At 26.9% G+C, this 20,449-nt stretch overlaps 1 protein-coding gene across 4 annotated transcripts in view; it reads right to left on the reverse strand.

The window, feature by feature from the left end:
• LOC132928546 (pyrokinin-1 receptor-like) overlaps positions 1–20,449 on the reverse strand; it is a 60,897-nt gene that overhangs the window by 7,820 nt on the left and 32,628 nt on the right. For 3 of the 4 annotated variants that reach the window (XM_060993304.1, XM_060993301.1, XM_060993303.1), the window contains 2 exons: positions 16,075–16,363; positions 2,061–2,287 (listed from right to left, as the gene is read on the reverse strand). In XM_060993304.1, coding sequence (XP_060849287.1) covers positions 2,061–2,287; positions 16,075–16,363 — 516 coding nt within the window. Of the gene's footprint in view, positions 1–2,050; positions 2,288–16,074; positions 16,364–20,449 lie in introns of all 4 variants that reach the window. The other variant, XM_060993305.1, reaches the window with a different exon arrangement.

Consider the following 20,449-nt stretch of genomic DNA (forward strand, 5'->3'; position numbering starts at 1 on the left):
CCACCAATGCCAAACATATCGAGAAGCATGTCAACTATTGGGTTTGCTGGAGAACGATTCTCATTGGGATTTAACACTTGCAGATTCAGTTGTTTCATCAAATGCGTACCAAATACGAACGCTGTTCGCAATTATCATCACCACATGTTTTCCTTCACAACCAATTCAGTTATGGAACAAATACAAAGACGCCATATGTGAAGATATCTTGCATCGCTTGCGTATTCAAACGAATAATCCTGACATCCAAATAACCGATGAAATCTACAATGAAGGATTGATTCTGATTGAGGATCAATGCTTGACTATTGCAAACAAGCTACTGATTGAAGTAGGAATGATTGCGCCAAATCGATCGATGCACGATGCATTCAACCAAGAATTAAATCGAGAGCTGCAATACAATGTTGATACATTGCAGGAATTCGTTAGAAATAATGTTCCGTTGCTGAATGAACAGCAAAAACAAGTATACAAAACATTAATGCAAGCGGTGGACAATAATACTGGTGGTCTATTCTTCCTGGATGCACCTGGAGGAACAGGGAAAACATTTGTCATTTCATTGATTTTGGCCACTATTCGATCAAGATGTGACATAGCTTTGGCGTTAGCATCATCTGGAATTGCGGCGACTCTTCTAGATGGCGGACGAAAACGAAATGTTACATAAAACGAATCTGGTGGCGAAACGGAGTTCGCCGGGTCTGTCTAATATTATATATATATATGATATATACCTTTATTATTTTATCGTCAAGTAGATATTTAATTTTGATTCGTTTTCCTTTAAACGTTTCTGTTGAATGACGTACCTATACCTAGTGAACTTATATATAATATCCCGAAAGCGATCCATCTAGTATTTTATTATTATTACAATTTAGTACATTTATTTTTACTTAGTGAACTATTGAAGTAGACTATGTGAATATATATTATCGTCGTTGCATACTCAATAATACACACGTGTATATGTCTATAATAATACCCATCGTAATAAGAGTCATTAGCTAACACTAGTAATATACTCGCTGAAAATGTCTAAAAGGCTTGTCAACCACCTATTTTTGCTTGTATTTGCTATATACTAGACTTTGCAGGGACTGTACACAATATATGTACAATAATATGTTATAATATTATATAAGAAATGTCTCGTTACGTATAATAACGTCGATAAGAAGCAGGGCTGGATTAAGATATTTTGCGCCCCGGGGCAAACCTGCCTAAAATTAAGAACCACTTTTTTATAAACATAACATTGTTTTACTATAATTTGGCATTTATTAAATAATATTAGAAATATATTGAAATAATATGTTAACAATCTTTTTAATATTACTATATACCTAATCAATAAACAATGTAAATACATTTATTAAAATAACAATTTTGTAAACATGATTTAATTTTATTTATTTATTAAAATGATATATAAAATACTGGGAAATTATGTAAGTAAATTATTTTATTTTTATAAATACGCTTTTCTTGATTTCTGTTTAGCGAATTAGTCAATACATTCATCCCATGACATAGATTCAAGTAAAACATTTTCAATATTAAGAATAGCAAATGAATTTAATTTTTTTTTTGAAAGAGTAGATCGAAAATAACTCTTGACCCTTTTTAAGGCCGAAAACTAGATACGTATAGATACGTATCTATACGTTTGAATAATCGGTCGAAGTTGTCGGTGGAAATGTTATCTATATTATATAATAGTCGTTTAATAATAATTATTATTACGTGGGCACTGTGACTATAGTTATTACTTGTAATTCAGATACCGGTAAATTCGTGGAAACGCGTATGTGAGTTTGTGCGCCGTGTACATTGTCATAATCGCTAATAGTTTTTTCACTCTAAATGGTACCTACAATATTTCAAAACTTTGCGCCTTTAAAATCTTGCGCCAGGTGCAGATGCCCTCTCTGCCCCCCTTTAATCCAGCTCTGATAAGAAGTGATATCGTTGAAGTAAAAATTGTTCAGTATGAAGCAACATATATATTATATTATATTATGTCAGATTACCGGCGCTTTACCTCTACTCACTTTGAACGCAGTCCGGAATTTGTATGACATGAGATTATACAAAAGCGGGTTTATGGTAGCCGACAAGTAGTACAAAATTCCCGATACGTAGTTCAGAACCTGATAGACATTGGCATCGATTATCGAAGTGCTCGAATGGTCCTCGCGATTCATGTCTCCATAGATTGCAACTAGTCTTTGTGCTTGAAACGGCGCCCAGCAGACGAAAAAGGCTACCACCACGACCACTGCAAAGTACAATTAAAATTAATTTTCAAAAAAATAATTTCAAACCATAAATGAGTTGAAATTTTAAAGATTTTCATCACTGTACACTGTACAGAGCTGTGTGTGTATCGTGTAACTCTGTGATTGTGTCCGTGATTACACTTGTACTTACTCTAAATGTACTCACATTCCCAACTTGTTCTTATACAACCCAGTTTGTCCATTTACAAACACAGAATTATACACACAAATTAACAATTTAATATTTTTTTTTTCAAATATATAATTGATCAACTGTGTTATATTTTTCATTTCTAGTTTAGGTAGACTAATTAATAATTAAAATAATATTATTCGATTACGCAATGATGACGTTGAAATTGATTTAATATTCATACTGCAGTTGCAGTTTGTAAATGTGTTAAAAATATAAATATTAAGTAATCCATGCAGTGGTTGACGGTAGATTGTATTTTAAACATTCTGTTATGAACGGAAAGATGCGATTTTTAGTCTTGACGGTTTTTATTGCAATTATATTAAATTATTTTAATTTTCAAGACGAGATTTATCGTCGAGGACCTAGGTAAAATATCCATTATAGTATTATACATTCAATTTTGCATTTGGTACCTTTCATACCTCACCGTTCTCACTCCTCATAATCTAAAACAACTCTAATTTTGACCGGATAACGACCTAAGTCAGTGCATTTCATTTCAACATCACCTATATATTATAATAAAATATGAGGAACTATAATAACAGTTATTTAAGATTTGATAAGTATTGATGAACATACATATATTTAAATAATTTTATATTAAAAGGAAGATTTTCAATTCTCCAAAACAGTAGATAATGGTTTTTATGTAAATTAGTACCTGGTACTTATAAATAATTTCAATAATACAATAATAATTAATATAGTTAACAGTATGAATTATATGAAAAATTGAAAATAACATATTATATTATAAAATATTATTTAAGTTCATACATTTGTTATGCGCCTCGTTTATCTTCATACACGTAGATATATTCTTTATAATAAACTTCATAAGTACTTACAAAACCAAGTTTATTGTTTGTATTTATCGTTGGTTTGGGTATAAAAATTTACAGAATAATTACTAGTTACCGAGGAAAATTATTTGTAAAATAAATATAAATTAAAAATAATATCAATCAGTAAAATGACTTAGAATATTGTACATAGAGTTAAGTTACAAAAAAGAATTATCGCGGAAATGCCGTAAACCTCTAAAAGTTAATAATATTATTGTAAGTTGTTCGGTATAATTATGGATTCAGAGCACGGAACAGTGGATTTTCGATTTAGATTGATTGTTTCTTAAGTTTGGTGTGACCTATAAGGCTATAACCTTCACCAAAAAAAACTTTGAAAGCTAACTATGCTTATATCGTTAAAACTTGTTTTCAAAATCTTAGGTTAAGAGGCCGTCGTGGTAAAAGTGTTACGTATACAACGCTCAAGAGATGGCGTTGAATTCCATCTCGCCGCCGTCGCGGTAGGCCGTAACCACGCCCATCGTGTACGCGACGGGGTCCGCGTGTTGTAATCGCGGGAGAGGTACATTATTATTTCACGGACGGTCGTGCTGAACGTTTCGCATCAAACGTCATTACAGGCCGTTACGTAAATTGTCGCACGTGAATTCTATACGTTGCGCTGGCTCGCTACTAGCTCGCAAGTCGCAAACCTATTTTTTAATTAAAGCTCCTGTTTGCTTAAAAATATTAACCAATAAATTAAGCCTACAAATTATTATACACCAGAACTCGATTTATATTTCTAACCCAATTACTTTTTAAAATACATGTGAAATAATAATTTCATTACGATTAAATAGATTTTTTAGCAATAGTGTTGCGTATTTTACGTTGTAACTTATAAGTGACATGAAACAATTTTTGTTCGATAATTTAATCTCCTAAATAAATATTAGCAACATTTTAAATAGTTTTGATTAATAAATATTGGTGTATTTACTTATTTTAATTTTAAACATATAATACCTACATAAAATAAGTATAAAAAATGTTATAATCAGGGCTGTGAATTTATTGTTTTAAAAATCATAAAAAAATAAATTTCAAAAATTTTATTGATATTTATAGAAAATAACCTAAAAAGTTGGTAACTGAGTATATCAGTACACAACTCAAAACAAATCAAAATTTTTTGAAATTTTTTTCATGTATAGAAAATTCTAATATTAAAACATTTCAGTGAAAATAACCCTCATAAAAACTTAATGTGACTTTTTTGTAAACATTTTTTTTTTTTTGATAAAGGTATAGACAAACTGATGAGGAATCTTGTATTAAATTTTTAAATCGGAGATTTAAAAAGAAATATTTTTATGAATTTATATCTCAAAATAATTTGCAAATTGTTTTCATTTTTACGTATTTTGTTAATATTTTAATTTTTAACTTTAAATGCTTATAAAAAAAAAAGTGACTGGATTTTTATACTATAACAAATCAAAATATTTTGAAAAATTTTTCATGTATAGAAAAGGCTAGTATAAACATAAACATTTAGTGAAAATTTCATATGTTTACGATCATTTGTTTTAGACTTACACCAAAAACCAAAATCGATTTTGTCAAAAACCGATTTTGCGTAAAAATTCTCGTTTTTTCTTAATTTTTATTTTGTTTTTTTGGGCGCTTTTAAAAACTAAATTGCGAAATTAAAATTTTGACCTCCCCCAAAAAAAAAATATAGGTATATAAAAAAACACATCATTGTAAAACCAATACATTAAATTCTTGCTCCGCTCAGAATCTAAAATTTTAAAATTTTAAATGTTCGTAATCAACTAGAAACAAGTCAAAATGTTTTGGAAATTTTATCAAGTATAGTAATTGATAAATATACATATGGTTTACATTCCAAGTGTCTATTAAAATTTGTAAGACAATTTCCGTATTTAAATTTAAAAAAGGTGGAAAAGCGAGTATCGCTCTGCTGTATAGTAGTGATGGAGACTGGAGAGTAGGTCACTATAATGGATGTGTTAAATTTGAATGCAATGACAGGTATCATTATTGTATACGAAATCGATTCTGAATGATGATGGAGATAATTTGTCAGTCTAGGATTATATTATATTATTAGTTATATTTAAATTGTAATATAGTGACATATCGTTATTATTTTACGCAATTTCGTAAAATATTTAATTTTATACGCTCGTACATTTTTTTCTACATTGTCGCTGGAGTTTTTTTTTTTACAGTGATTTGAAGAAAATGTTATAGAGAACCTTGTATTGGGTTTTAGATATAATTCACTAAAACATTATGAATTTTCAACTTAAAAATATCTTGCAAATTTTCGCGATTTTGACATATTATTTAGTAAACATTTTAACTTTTAATGCTTAACTTATAAACAACAATTGTGACTAACAATTTTTGAATTTTTTTTTACTACGCTAAGTGCAACTTATTATAAACCTTGTATTATATCTATTTTAAAAATTTTTTAAACAAAAAAACTTAGATATAGGTACATCGAAAATTTCAATTGTCAATAAATAGCTTAAAAAAGTCAAAATATTCTAACTTGATGAAAATTTCAAGTATTTAAAATGATTTTTTGTGTTACAGCAAAATAAAAAAATCCATATTTTCGAAAATTGATTATGCTTAAAAATTCCCGTTTTTCCGTTCCTTTTTTAGGTTTTTATTTGACGTTTTTGAAACTACTAGAAATTTTAACTCACCAAAGTATCATTTAGATTCATTTTCCATTTCAAAGAGGGGCTGAAGTTAAAAATTAAAGCATTATTTCTACTCCTTCAAAACGTGATGACATACACGAAAACAAGTTGGTGCATTGGGAAGGTCAAAATTAAAAATTCCTAGTAATTTTCTAAAGAGCAGGGAAAAACAGACATTTTCACGCAAAATCGGTTTTTGACAAAATCACAAAATCAATTTTGGTTTTTGGTGTAACTCTAAAACAAATGACCGTAGATACAAGGAATTTTAACTGTTTGTTTGTTTTGTATTATAGAATTTTCTAAGCACGATAACATTTTTAAAATACTTAAATTATTTTTTAACTATTCACTTTTTAAGTTTCCAATTTTTTTAGTTTTTTTTCTATGAATGTCAATCAAATGTTATTTGTTGGGTAATAAAAACTTAAAAATTAAGGACGAGGCGCCTTATATAAATTATAATAATTGAAAAATATTAATAATACATTTTATACATAGTCAGTAATCACATTTTTTTTTATAAGCATTTAAAGTTCGAATTTTGACAAAATATAAAATACAAACAAATGAAGAAAATGTGCAAATTATTTTGTTAAAAATTCATAAAAATTTTTCTTTTTAAATCTAAAATTTAAAAATTTAATACAAGATTCCTCGTAAGTTTGTCTAATTTTAAAAAAAAATTATCTCTACCAGAAACTAAATTAGAATTTTTATGAGTGTTTGAAAAGTTCAAATTTTTACAAAATTGGTATTCACTCGATTTATCATGTACCTAGCGATTTTCTTATTTTGTTGTAATTAAAAAACAAATAACTGTATCTAGATATTTTAAATAATTTACACTATATGTCTATTTTATCAATTGCTATACTTGATAAAATTTTCAAAACATTTTCACTCTTTCTGAGCTCTTTACGGACATTTTCAATTTTTTCAATTTTTTATTCCACAGTTATTAATAAATTAGTTATTAAATTTGTTGGGTCAAGAAGCGTGAAAATTTAATTCAAGGCTCATGTAGATAAATCGTTACAATAGCATTTGAAAAATATTAAAAATAAATGGGTACAATTTTTTTTATAAGCATTTTAAGTTTGAATTTTGAAAAAATTTGTCAAATTTTAAATTATTTTGTAGTTAAAAATGTATATTATAATATATCAAGGTTGACTCTCCGTCTTCGATAAGATTCGTTTTTCTTATACAGTGATATTATATCATTGAATTCAAATTTAACACAATAATCCAGTAAGTATATAGTGACTCACTTGTAACCTACTGTAAAGCAGATCGACACCCACTTGCCTACCTTTTTTTACTTATACAGTTATACTAATTTAAATTTAAAAAATTTCGTCTTGAATGTCAATACGCTAATTTTATAGAACAATTGTCTATAATTGAAAAAAAAAATTGTTTAAATCGTACGTTTTCTAGCTGATTTGTGAAAATTTTACGATATAGTATTATGTCGTAGTTCCATTTTGCGTAAAATACGATAGTAAATAAAATTACGAATTATAACATCGAAAAATAAAATAATATTATTTATTGACAAAATTATTATTTTCGTATTGACGTACTTGGCTATTTATAACCAGTGCGCGGCTGCGATAAATAACCAGTTTTGACCTATGGTGCGGTACGGCTGCATATGCAAGCGGGGTGGTGGAAGAAGTACTATTTCAGAACGCTGCCGCTGTAATCGCTTTAGCAGCACATGACGACGGCAAATTCGTAATTTTTTTGCTAAAAACATGCTTTCGTACTTCCAATAGTACTCAGGCCTCGTTGATCGTAGAAACATGATTTTGATATCAAAATAATCACGAGAAGTTGTACTAAATATTCTTGGAACAGATTTTCGATATCTAAATTTGCCGATTTTATATGATTTTTTAAAAAAAAGAAAAATTTTACAAATTTCAAACACATATCAAATTGGAACGAAAAAAAATTTTAAAATTCTGTTCCAAGAATATTTAGTACAACTTCTCGTGATTATTTTGATACCAAAATCATGTTTCTACGATCAACGAGGCCCGAGTACTATTGGAAGTACGAAAGCATGTTTTTCGGTCGATTTTTTTCTACTGGGACGGCCTCTTAACGTTCACTCATTTTTAATTTATAATATTTTCAACACTGTTGCACAGAATTATTCAATGAATACAAAAAAACATTTTAAGTAACTTTGGCTATTATAAAATAGTGTTTGTGCGATCATTAATTGGTGCAGTTATTCTAAATATATAAAACGAAAATTAGTAATATGCTTACTCTAATTTTGTATTACAATACAATTATTGATTATTAGTTATTACATTTAATTTTTATAAAGTAAATGTATACATTTATAACTGTAGATACCATTTAATATAATGTAACTAAATAAATATAATGATATTGCTATTATATCATCAAAACGCTGAAAATAAAAATATTGTTTATCTCATGCAGCTGCCTGTCTGCAGCTGAGTGCACGTATTTCACGCAAATGTATTTTCAATACTTTACGCAATTTTTCAACAATACAAATCTATTCGAAGAAATACTCTTGGGGTGAAATTGTATGGAAAATAGAAATATTTCAAATGACGTGGTGTAGAACAATGGACAAAAAATAAGCTCAAAAAAGTGATCTTGTGGCACTGTGGGTTAGAATGCTTAACACGTTCGGGTGTGCTGGGTAGCTGCTATAAATGGCTCTATTTTCTTGTGTTTATACGATAATCCAACGTGGAAAGCTTCGAACAGCAATGTTGACAATATTATGTTTTATTCATTAACCTCGATTTGGGGTTCACTATAATGTATTAAACATCATTCCGCGAGCAAACATTGTTTGTAATAATATAAGCACTGTGTAACACCATCTAAGAAATTTGGTTCAGTTCGTGCATCAATCAGTGTTTGAAACGGCCTCGTCGTTCAATGAAAAAGAGGATCCGGTCTGAAACACATTTCCCTTCCAAATCGTAATATTTTTATTGTTATTTATTTATTGATTTTAATATAGTAATTAATCATTAAAATTTGCAATTTATTTTAGTTTCGTGTTAGATATAGGGATCAGAATATAATTTTTTTACAGTCTATATTTTTATATTATAAAAGGATATCTACATTCACCTTCCGTCTAAATTACAGATTGGTTTAGGCCTTTTGGAAGAAAATTGCTAGTATTATCCCTTTTCAGTCATAATATGTATTGGCAAGTCTAAAAAAGACATAGCGTTTAGACTTAGTATCATGTTAGGTGTACATGGTTTGGAGACTACACCAGTATTATAAACCAGGGTATATTCTTAACGTAGCTTATGAAACATTATGAGACTTTATCATGTACCTAGTTATGATTATCTTGTAGATTTTATAGGTACTTAGGTACTTAGCCACTATTATTTATTTATACACGAGATCATTGGAACCTTTGAATGAAACGTCGATAATGGCATAAATAGATATGCACTTGTTATAACAATTTTAAAATGATGGATATATCAGAGCATATGCATGTAATTAAGTACACGTCTTAATAAAAATATATATCTTATCAAAAATAACTATATTCGATAAAATATTATAATAAATTAATACTTATACTTAATACTCATCTTTATATTATATGATATGTAATTTATTCAATCAATATTACATAATGATATTTATATATTTTTATATAAAAATAAGATCACCTAATAGTTAATTTTTATTACATGGGGTTTCAATTAGAAAAAAAAATATTTAATTTTAATAAAATCTGTGCGGTTTAGTTTTATTTAATTTTATTGCTAATCCTCCAATACCGGGTCATTATTTTAATTTTTAATAATAGAGAACTTAATTTAACACGCATTTGTTATATTATTTTATACTTTTTAAGTATACATGGTGTGTAGTATAATGATTTAGTAATTTAAAGTTGTAGCATGGCGAAGGGGGTTACGAAAATTAATGTATATCTTTAACAGTGGATTAAAATTATAAAACCTCTATGAGACAGTGTAATCCTTTTGCATGTATTTATTATTTGACAACTTTTTCTATGAGCTTTATCGAGTTACATTTCTGTGATGGGTGTAGTAAACTGGTGACTGTTTTTCTTGTATTACATGCATTCGTTGAACATTTGAACAGAACATACAAAACATTTATGTTATAATATTATAATTTAATGTTAATAAAATACTTAAATACTTAGGTTTATTCAACCAATAAAATAATATCCATTTTCAGCTTTAACAATTAACTAAAGCGATAAATAATGTTATATTATTCACCTATATTTTCAAAGTAAATTTAAAATAAAAAAGAATATTTTTAAATTAATGTCTTGAATACTAAAGCCGATTACATATTTAAAATAATATTATCTTTGTCTTATAGGCATCGAATATTGATTAAAGTCATTTTCCCCCACGTACAATATTAAACTGACTGTTTCCCAGTTAGGTAAGCATATGTTATAGCTGTTATAGCATAAAAAACGTAGAATTTAAAATAAACAATTTCAAAGTTCCACTTGTTAATGTAAATTTAAATATAATTGTATTACTTCTGTTTTAAGTTTGAAAAAAAAAAAATTTTACATATAATATAAAATTTTTAATATTTCACAAATGCTTCATATTATGTAAAATTCTTCATAGTGAATTTTCAAACTATTTTATCAAAAAACTTATTTGTTATAATTTAATATCTTATAATTCAGCAAGTATAGTAAATACCAGTAAGTTTGCTACCAATTTAATAATATTCATCTAATATTAATTTAAAATGATGTTTAAGTACCTTCATATAATTATTAAAATTATATGTAAAGTTCTTATTTTTATTTATCATAAATATATTATATATATATTAATTAACGCCAAACGGCTTTTATAACAGTATATAGATAAAAATATAACAAAACAAAATATTAAGGTTATAACAAGTATACGTAAATATAGTAATAATATAATTTATGTGTTAAAAATACGAGTGAATATGACGGGTGTGATAAAGTTAATTATAAGTGAATATATTTTTTAAAAGATCAATTTAATCAATACCTTATATTTTATTAGTCGACGAAAAAAAGCCTTAGAATATAATTATATTATAATAATGCTATTTAAAGAAAAATAAAATTTATAGAATAGCTAAAATCAATATCATTAAACAATAATAGTATAAAAATATACATCTCTACAATAACCCTAATTAGTACATATATATATATATATTTATTTTCTTTCATGTTTGATTCTTATATTCTATTATTCCTATTCACCAGAATATTTAATTATATATTATAATACTATAAATTACAAAGTTCATAATCCCACTAGTAAAGTTATATAGTTTTACAACTGTGTTGTATTTATTTCAATTAAATGTTTTTAAATTATTTACGTTACCTAAGTTTGTATAAATCTGAGCATTATTAAAATATTAACTCTATTTAACAGTAATAAAATAATAACTCTAATTACAATTTGTTCCTTACAAGGATTAAAGGTAATAGCAAGAATTCGGAAGTTTTGTTAAAAGAAATAGATATTTTGAGTAATTGATTTAAACCCCATTAGATTCTAGGGCTATCTCAACTCAGCAATTTGGTAAAATTTAATAAGATTTATTTTCCATTTGTATTCTTATTTTCATTATTCTGCATATGATATGCAATGGTGCATGACCCGGTTGGATATTGATGCCTATAACATTATCCGGTTCAGAGCTTGTGCTAAATTAAATTGCATTCATAAAAAGTATTGTGGTAGTCTAAATAAATCTGTTTAATAACGAAAATAATGGCTTCTGGAATTACAGATCCGCCACAAACCACACCAGTTACACTGGAATCACTCCAGTTCTATATATTATATATATCACTAGCGTCATGTAAAACGTAATGAAGTGAACATTTTAATATTGTATAATCGCATATTTTTTTTTCAATTTCAGTTTTTGCACGACAAAGGCAATATTTAATATATTAAAAAAAGTATTTCAATTAAAAAAAAAAACAAAAAAATTAATGAAATTAAATTTAGATTACTTAGGTAGGAGTTTAATGTGCATGTTGTACGTACCTATGCATTTCAAAGAAAAACAGTTAAAAAACGCCCATCACTTGATAACATTAATTATTTTCTCGGTAGAATGTCTATCATTTTCTGTTAATTAATATTCAAAATATTTTGCACACGGTCATAGGTATCTGGAGATGACGTCCACAAATTAATTTTTTTTTAATGTGTATTCTTAATAATATTACTGTCTCAGATATATTCTCGCATTTTGAAACTATTGATTTATTTTAAGTAAATCAAATAAATACATAGAAATATTCCATACCTGTCCAGAAAATCTAAGTTAATATCGATATTTAATTTATTTACTTTGTGCAATTTATTTTTAATAAATTAATATTATATTTTTTTAAATATACATGGAAGGGAAGTGGATGTGATGGGTCGAACTGGTGTAGTTTGAATGGCGGCGTTTGTAAATAGTCGGCTGTGTTATATCTATTGTTCTATAAGTCCCTATTTCTCCCTACTAATATAATACCATAGTACCTACTACTTACATCTATATTATATTTATTATAAGGCAAATAAGTGATTGTTTTGGTTCCATATTTTTTTTTCTGATGATCAAATGTTGAAATACATATGAAGTTTTCCTGATTTTGTGAATATGGTGAATAATTTAAATTTACGTTAAAGAACAATAAACAAACATTAATAAGATATAGCTGTAAGTTTCAGGTAGAATATAAATTGCATAATATTACAGAATTTTATTGTAATAATTTTTCTAGTCCAGTCCTCGATTTCTAAAAACTGTTTAGTGTTTATATTATATCAAAAATTCAAAAGTTAATTAAATTGTATAATATTGTTTATACATTTGATATTAAATTGTACGATATACTTTAATTAAAATGCCGTTGTTTATTATTGAACGTTTAATTATAGGTTTATTTCAATAGCTTTTATTCCATAAAATTAAATTATTGGTTCAGTAGTCACTAGTCAGTACAGATAATAAATTGATAAAATCATAAATATTATAAAATAAACTAAAATAATTCAGGTTATGAAAGTATTATGTGTTAAAATGATATATTTTTCAACTGTTTTAAAATATACATACAACTAGTGTAAACATTCTTTAAGATTAAAGAATTAAAAATTAATGTTGTCTAAAATTATACAGTTTCTTGTTCGAGCATTGCTCAATTTTCTTCATCATCTTCTTTTAGATAATTAGGTTACCTATATGAGAAATTTGGCTTCGTTACATTTCAAAAATTTTGAATTATTAAAACTTTTTCTGATAGATTACGGGTATTTAAATCATATAATTGTGAAAAAAAAATATATTATATGGGCATTTTTATATTGGGATGGAAAGTTGAAAGCATATATAATGCTATAATATAACAAGTTATCAAATTCAATACTTTACGGTTTTAGTAAATAATAATAATATTCTTAAGATTTAAATAATTAAAACTTGTTTTATTAAATTTTAAATTAGTATTTAATATTTTTGGAAGTTATACATAAAAATGTTTAATTAATACCTTTTTTTTATAAATAATAATATTTAGAAACTAAACAAATAGAAACCACAAAATGTTTTCAACTTTGAGTGAGTTTTTCAATATTCTATAGCAATATTAGTAATGCACCTATCATTTCTTGGATGTATGTACTTATTTACAGAAATCATATGTGTGTGCTTCTTTCTAACTTATATTGAATCATAAAACTATCTATACCATCTATAATAATACACCTGTAGGCTACCAGTAGATTTGATTAGTTTTATAAATAGCCACATTGTGGTGAAAAGTAATATAATAAAATAAACATTTGTTATGAAATTGAACTTTTATAACAAATTAATTTATTTCAAATAATTCTTGTTCTATAAACAGAATATCTATTTTTATTCATTTACGAGTCTCTTCTTATCATCGAGATATAATCTCATCTATGTTATATATTTTCAAATAATAAGTTTTTTAATTAGTTATTGCATTATATAATTATGTAAAATAAAAATAAAGGAAAAAACATTTTCCTAATGTTTTGTTTTATTGCTAAATAAAATATTTTAATTATTGATCAATTTATTTTTTGACAAAAAGCGTCTATTTTATTTGTTTAAGTTTGTATTACGATATTAAATGCACATATATGTATATTTTATAAATTAAATGATATATGAGACAAATAACAATAATATAAAAATCATTTTTATGTATTTTGTATGAACATAGGATTTAGTTTTTGGTTCACTGAATCTTTTGTTAACGTCACGATACAAATGTAGAATACAGGAGTGTGAACGACTCTCATCCAGAAAAAAAATAAAACTTAAAATAGGTTAGATATATCAAATCAATCAACAAATATATAGTTTTACTTGTATGTATTACAAGGTTTAGTAACGTAGGTAGTGAACAATTTGTCATTGGTATAATAAGTTATTTTTTTATTCTCACTACAAAATATAGCTTTAATATAAACTGTTTGTAAAAAAGTTTTCACTAATCGTTTATTATTGTTCATTTAATATATAAGTATTAAAATATTATATGTATATTGTCTATGGTCCCGTGGAGTACAAACTAATTTTTTGATTATATATTTGTAATAAAACCAAAAACCGTGTATAATTTTATAGTATGATGTATAAACCATTAAAATTTCTAAAATTGTTCACTAATAGTTTAAAATTAAAAAAAAAATCAGAAGAATATGGACTAAATACATACCTACTTATCGAGTTGTCGTTTCATTTTGGTCATCTTGGAATAGGTTAGCCACTGGTGACTAGTGGTAAATTTTGTAAATACATACGATATATTTTAGTGAAATTTAGCATTCAAAAAACATATTTGAGCAGATTTTAACATTTATTAAATATAATTATTAACATTTCACGAGTGATGGATGTTCATAATAAAATATCAAATCGGAATGCTTAAAGCAACAAATTATATTAAAAGAAATTTTAAAAAATTTAAACATTTTTATGCAATTATATAAATGTTTAATTCATGATGCAGGAGTTTACCATGTATTGATTTGGTCTAACAATACATAAATATAATATTTAATACAATAATACATTTTTATATTTATTAATTTTGACGTTTTTTTTAAATTTTATAATGCGTTATATAAATATATATAATGGCAGATATTACAAATAGAAAAAATTATTTTTATTTAAATGGTATCTATAGAAATAGGTAACTTAATTTTAAAAGCTTATATATTTTTATGATATTATAACAGAAGTACCTGTAGAATGTCGAGAAATGATAAGCTACTTATGTATATATATATAATTTAAACTTTCGGTATATTTGTAGCTGTTTAATTTTGGATCGAGATTTGGCATCACTTGAATTTGTAATAATGGCTTTTATTACGTCTTTCAATAGCATTTATGTTGACAACGTCATGTTTAATGCTTTAAAATTAAAAAAGAACAGAAAAAAATTTAAAGTTCAAAATACCCGTTAACTGTATTTCTACGTTTCTATTTTAATCTCAATTTCCAATAAATGTCGACAAACATTAACAGCAGTATAAAATCCCAGAAAGACGTGCACCTTTTTGACATGTACACTTTCCTTATAAAGGCCATATCAGATGGGCTGAAAAGAGTGAAGTAAACAGTTTTTTTTTTTTTACTTGCGTATGTGTTTAGTTATTTTAATTATTAAACGATATTGCGCTGTAAATTTTTCAGTCGAAATCACCAAAAGACATCTCTTAAGACTAAGAAATATATATAATTGTATTTTCGTTTTTATAAAATACGAAACCATAAAATATATATCGTCGGTATAGGTACCGAAATTGTTTACCTAGGTTCGACGAAAATCCATTAGGTTTGCCCTGCAGTACGCCAGTGCATGAAATTTATCACTGTGATTTTTGGATAAGCGGCGAGTGTTATTTGACAACATGCGTTTTTAAAATATTAAATGTACATATTTTGTTTTAATGTAGTATAAAACTTACCTAACATTTTGACTACGCGCCCGGTGGCTCTGGTATTGGTGGAGCTCAGACACGCAGTGTGCCGACAGTGCGCCGAACACGTTGTCCTGGACGAGTCGCGCTTGGATTTGTATAGTTTGAGGCCGATGAGTATGTACAGGACGATAATGAGTGTCCACGGGGCCAGGAAGAACAGCACTGAAGACAGTTCGAATGCGTACGGTAGTTTGTTGGCCAGCCCACACGTGGACAACTCGGGTATGATAGAGCCGTCCTGTTCGTGAGCGTACACAAGTCCCATCTGTATGGCCTGCACAGGCGGAAACGACATATGGTTATTATCGTCCGCGACGCGGTGAGTGATGAGAAAAAAAAAGTATTTATTTATTTTTGTTTTTTTTTTACCCACAATTGCTCCGAACTCCAACCCCTTGCCACCACCACCCACGACTACGAGTGAACTTCAATTCTGCCCGGGTTAAACCTTTTTTGTTTGTTAGAACTTTATAAACCTCGTTGTGCGTGCGGTTAACCTCGAAAATCCCGAGTTACCTCTCCCTCCCCCCTCACGACGAAAATGTACGTAAGTAAGTTTTCCGCTAAATCTCGGCAAGACAAATACGCAATACCAGCCATGACTTGTTAAGCATAGTATCACGGACTCAAGAGTGCGATTTAAAACCGTTTCGTTAGCGATGGGTACATAAATATAATACGAGTAAAGTACGTATTTATAAAACTACACCTAAAACAGACCATAAATATTATTTTTTTATATCCGATTATGATGGCATTACACTAAGTATTATTTGAGGTCGGGAGCGGTACCTTTGTCTACATTTTTTTTACACATCTAAAAGTATATTTTTTCAGATTAGTTTCAGAAATAAACGTCCAAATCAAAATATTGTCTTGTGTATATATATATCTACATATACATATAATATACAGACGATATAATGTTATACATCGCTTTTTCAAACTCCAGACAATTGTAGATTGAATTAACTCTATAACTATGTATTTTGTTTCTATAGTAAAGGTATACCATTTCACTAATATACATTTTGTTCTATAATTTTGTCAATGGTTTTATTTTATTTTTGTAATAAACTAGTTCATGGATTACACACAATGAACTATTGAAGCCAGACAAATTGTTAGCGTCTGGATGGCTTGGAAAATTCCAATTCTGTCATAGAGTTTTTCATTATATTGACATTTTCTGATTTTTCTACCTCAGATAAAAAAGAAAAATATTATTAATAATATTAACCATGCAAATGGTACTAACCGAATTAAAATCAATCAGGAGTGACAGTTCGCTGAATAATTAGGTTATATGGTAAAAAAAATAAATACAGACGCTTCTGGCATAACTGCAGTGACTGTATTGTTATAATACGTTTATTCTATCATAATACTATAATAGTATGTATAGTTATACAAAATAATACATATGTCATGTAGGATTTTAAACAAAATTTTACGTACAAGATATTCCATAAATGTTATTGTATATCATTTTAAAGTTAGGTTTAATAAAAGTTTTATTTAAATTATTAATAGATTAACTAAAATCTGTGTTTACTGATTACTGATACAAATAATTTAATATACTTAATGCACTATTTAAAAAGATATATTGAAAAATGAAAAGCCCTTTATTAAATATAAAAACGATTACAGATTCAATTTCCAAGTACTTCAATTCTGAAATATTCAATATACATATAATATATATGTATATATTATATAAATGAGAAATGTGAAATGTTTATATATATATATTTCAAATAATTACGGGGATGTTGACCGGTATAATGCTTTGGACTGTGAAGTTGTCTGGCCATGTCCATTAGGCACTCTGTTTATATTTTACCGGAATGAAATAACATAAAACCGAACGATGGTCAATGCAAACTGAAAAATGCTTTTAAATTTTTTTCATTTAACGTAGAACAAAATATAACAATATCGGTTATATACATTGATCACGTTTGTAAACATTATTCTTGTATTTGGATGTGTGGTTATTATTTATAATAATCACACTATGGATCGACAATTTCGTGCACAGTGTGCTCCAAGATTTTCAGTCAACGAGACTACTAAGTGGTAAGCAGAATATTTATTTTTATTTAGGGTATATTTTACTAATTGTATTGTAAACAGTAATACTATACACATTATACGCCATGATGATGATATAACGTGTCCATCCGATCATATCATCATTACTCCAACAAACGAATTGAATATTTAAATACATAATACATGTCTTTGCTTCGTCAATCGTTACATACGTCAACTAGGTTAAGGGGTCGTTTGCCATCATGTATCGCTAAGCCGTTGTGGCCTGATCAATGTGTAAGAGTGCAATATCAGGTGGTGTCAAGCGGTCGTCCAGATTTAATCCCACCACAGGAAAATGAATAAAATATATATTATAAAAAAGCATGGTACTATTGTGCTGAAAAAAAGAGATAAGTCTGCACGCTAAAAATATATGTTAAGTATTTTAAAGTTGATTGTTTTGTTTTAAATAATTTGATTTAGATTATTGAAAAGAAGTTTACGGAAACAATATTTTTCACGTGTGACGTATATGATCTATTACTTGTAAGGACAACGAAAAACCATCAGTAAACTAATATATTTTTACGCGTGAATAATTGGATATAGCAACAAAAAAAGTTTGTTGAAAACTTATCTACCATAAAGAGCCACGTGAAACGAGACAAGTAACTTTGAACATTGATGGATTTTTGTGAGCAAACGTGGCGGCATCTTCTTTAGAATACATTTTTTTATGTGGGACACATACTAGACGAGACGTGGTATAACAAAAAAAGAATGAAAAAATGTTTATTTCAACAGCAGTCGCACAAGTTTAAAGCTAATGGTAAATACCTTGAACAAATTTTATAATTATAATTTAATAACTTTATTAATAGTGGGTTTAAATGTTTATTCTAGTAATCTCTATAATCACAGGGTATTTACAATAACAAATATACTTTATATTTCTTTTATATTAATGTATATTTTTAATCCAACTCACCCCTCACCCTAATCTATATAATATTATTGTCGGTAAATGTCGTGAAATAAATTAACCAATTATGTTGGTTAAACTTTTTGGTTAAAAATATGGTTAAGTTTAAAACAAAATCATTAATTTGATAATATTACGAAAGGATTATTTTAATAATGTTACAAATAAATTAAATGCATTTTAAACATATTATAGACATTTTACGTAAAAATATTATATCAGCTATGTTATTTTTTAAAAGTTAATCATAATTTAAATTGTTTGAAACAATTCTAAATAAGTGATTATTTCTACAAAATTGTTCGTGAATTATTTAAGTATCATTATTATTTGAGATCTTAGACTTTTATTATTATAGTATTATTATTCATTAAGTATTATTACTATTGTTAATAATTAACTATATTAATGATATACATGTACTACGAGCTATGGTTTTGGTGGTAAAATTACTTACACTTGTTGAATGAAATTTCTTTAAACAATTTTATGCTCATTTGAAGGTTTTGGCGAGTAAGGAAATTAAATTACAATTTCCAAGGCACTAAATCAAAGGTTTGAAAACGTAGGTCGACTGATAATAATAATTAGACACTTTGGTAGAGAAAACTATAATATTACTTAGTCAGGCGAAAATTATGCTCAACTAACAGATTTGAGCGTTGGGCCATAAACTATATATTTTTATTGCGGCACTTGGTTTTATACAGAAAATAGGTATAATTGTTTAAAATATAAAATAAACACAAATGCGAGTCATTTACATAGTAGGTACTTGAGGTAGTGAGGTGAGACAGAAATATTTGGATATTTTATGGGCTTCAATGTTTAAAATATTTAAAAAAAATAAAGTAATATAATATTTCTTATACATATTTATATAATATTATATTGAATATTTGGCGAAATTAGTTTAAGCTCACATACATAAGTAAAAATTATATTTTTCAAAAATGTAGAATTATATTGGATATTGAGTTTGAGTATGTTTAAAAAAAATCACTAATTAGGAAGTGTCTAAATATATGAATAGTTTGGAAATTAAAAAATGTATGTAAGTGACATTTATATAATTATTCACAGATCGAAATCGGGTCTCGCTTTAAAATCTAAGAACGATGGTCTCCTTTAATATCGTTAAAATTAACAACAAGAAATATTCAATTATGAATTATGATTGTATATTAATATTGACCTTATGGCTATTATAATTAATTGGTGTTAGATCAAACATATCAAATATAAAATTATATGTGTGGAAATGGACAATGTTTAGATTTGCTGTCGCTACTCGGTAGAGATTTTTCGTCGTATAATGAAATGATAAGTCTGAAAACA

Source organism: Rhopalosiphum padi, chromosome 4 (genome assembly GCF_020882245.1).
Source record: "Rhopalosiphum padi isolate XX-2018 chromosome 4, ASM2088224v1, whole genome shotgun sequence".
NCBI classification, from domain to species: Eukaryota; Metazoa; Arthropoda; class Insecta; order Hemiptera; family Aphididae; genus Rhopalosiphum; species Rhopalosiphum padi.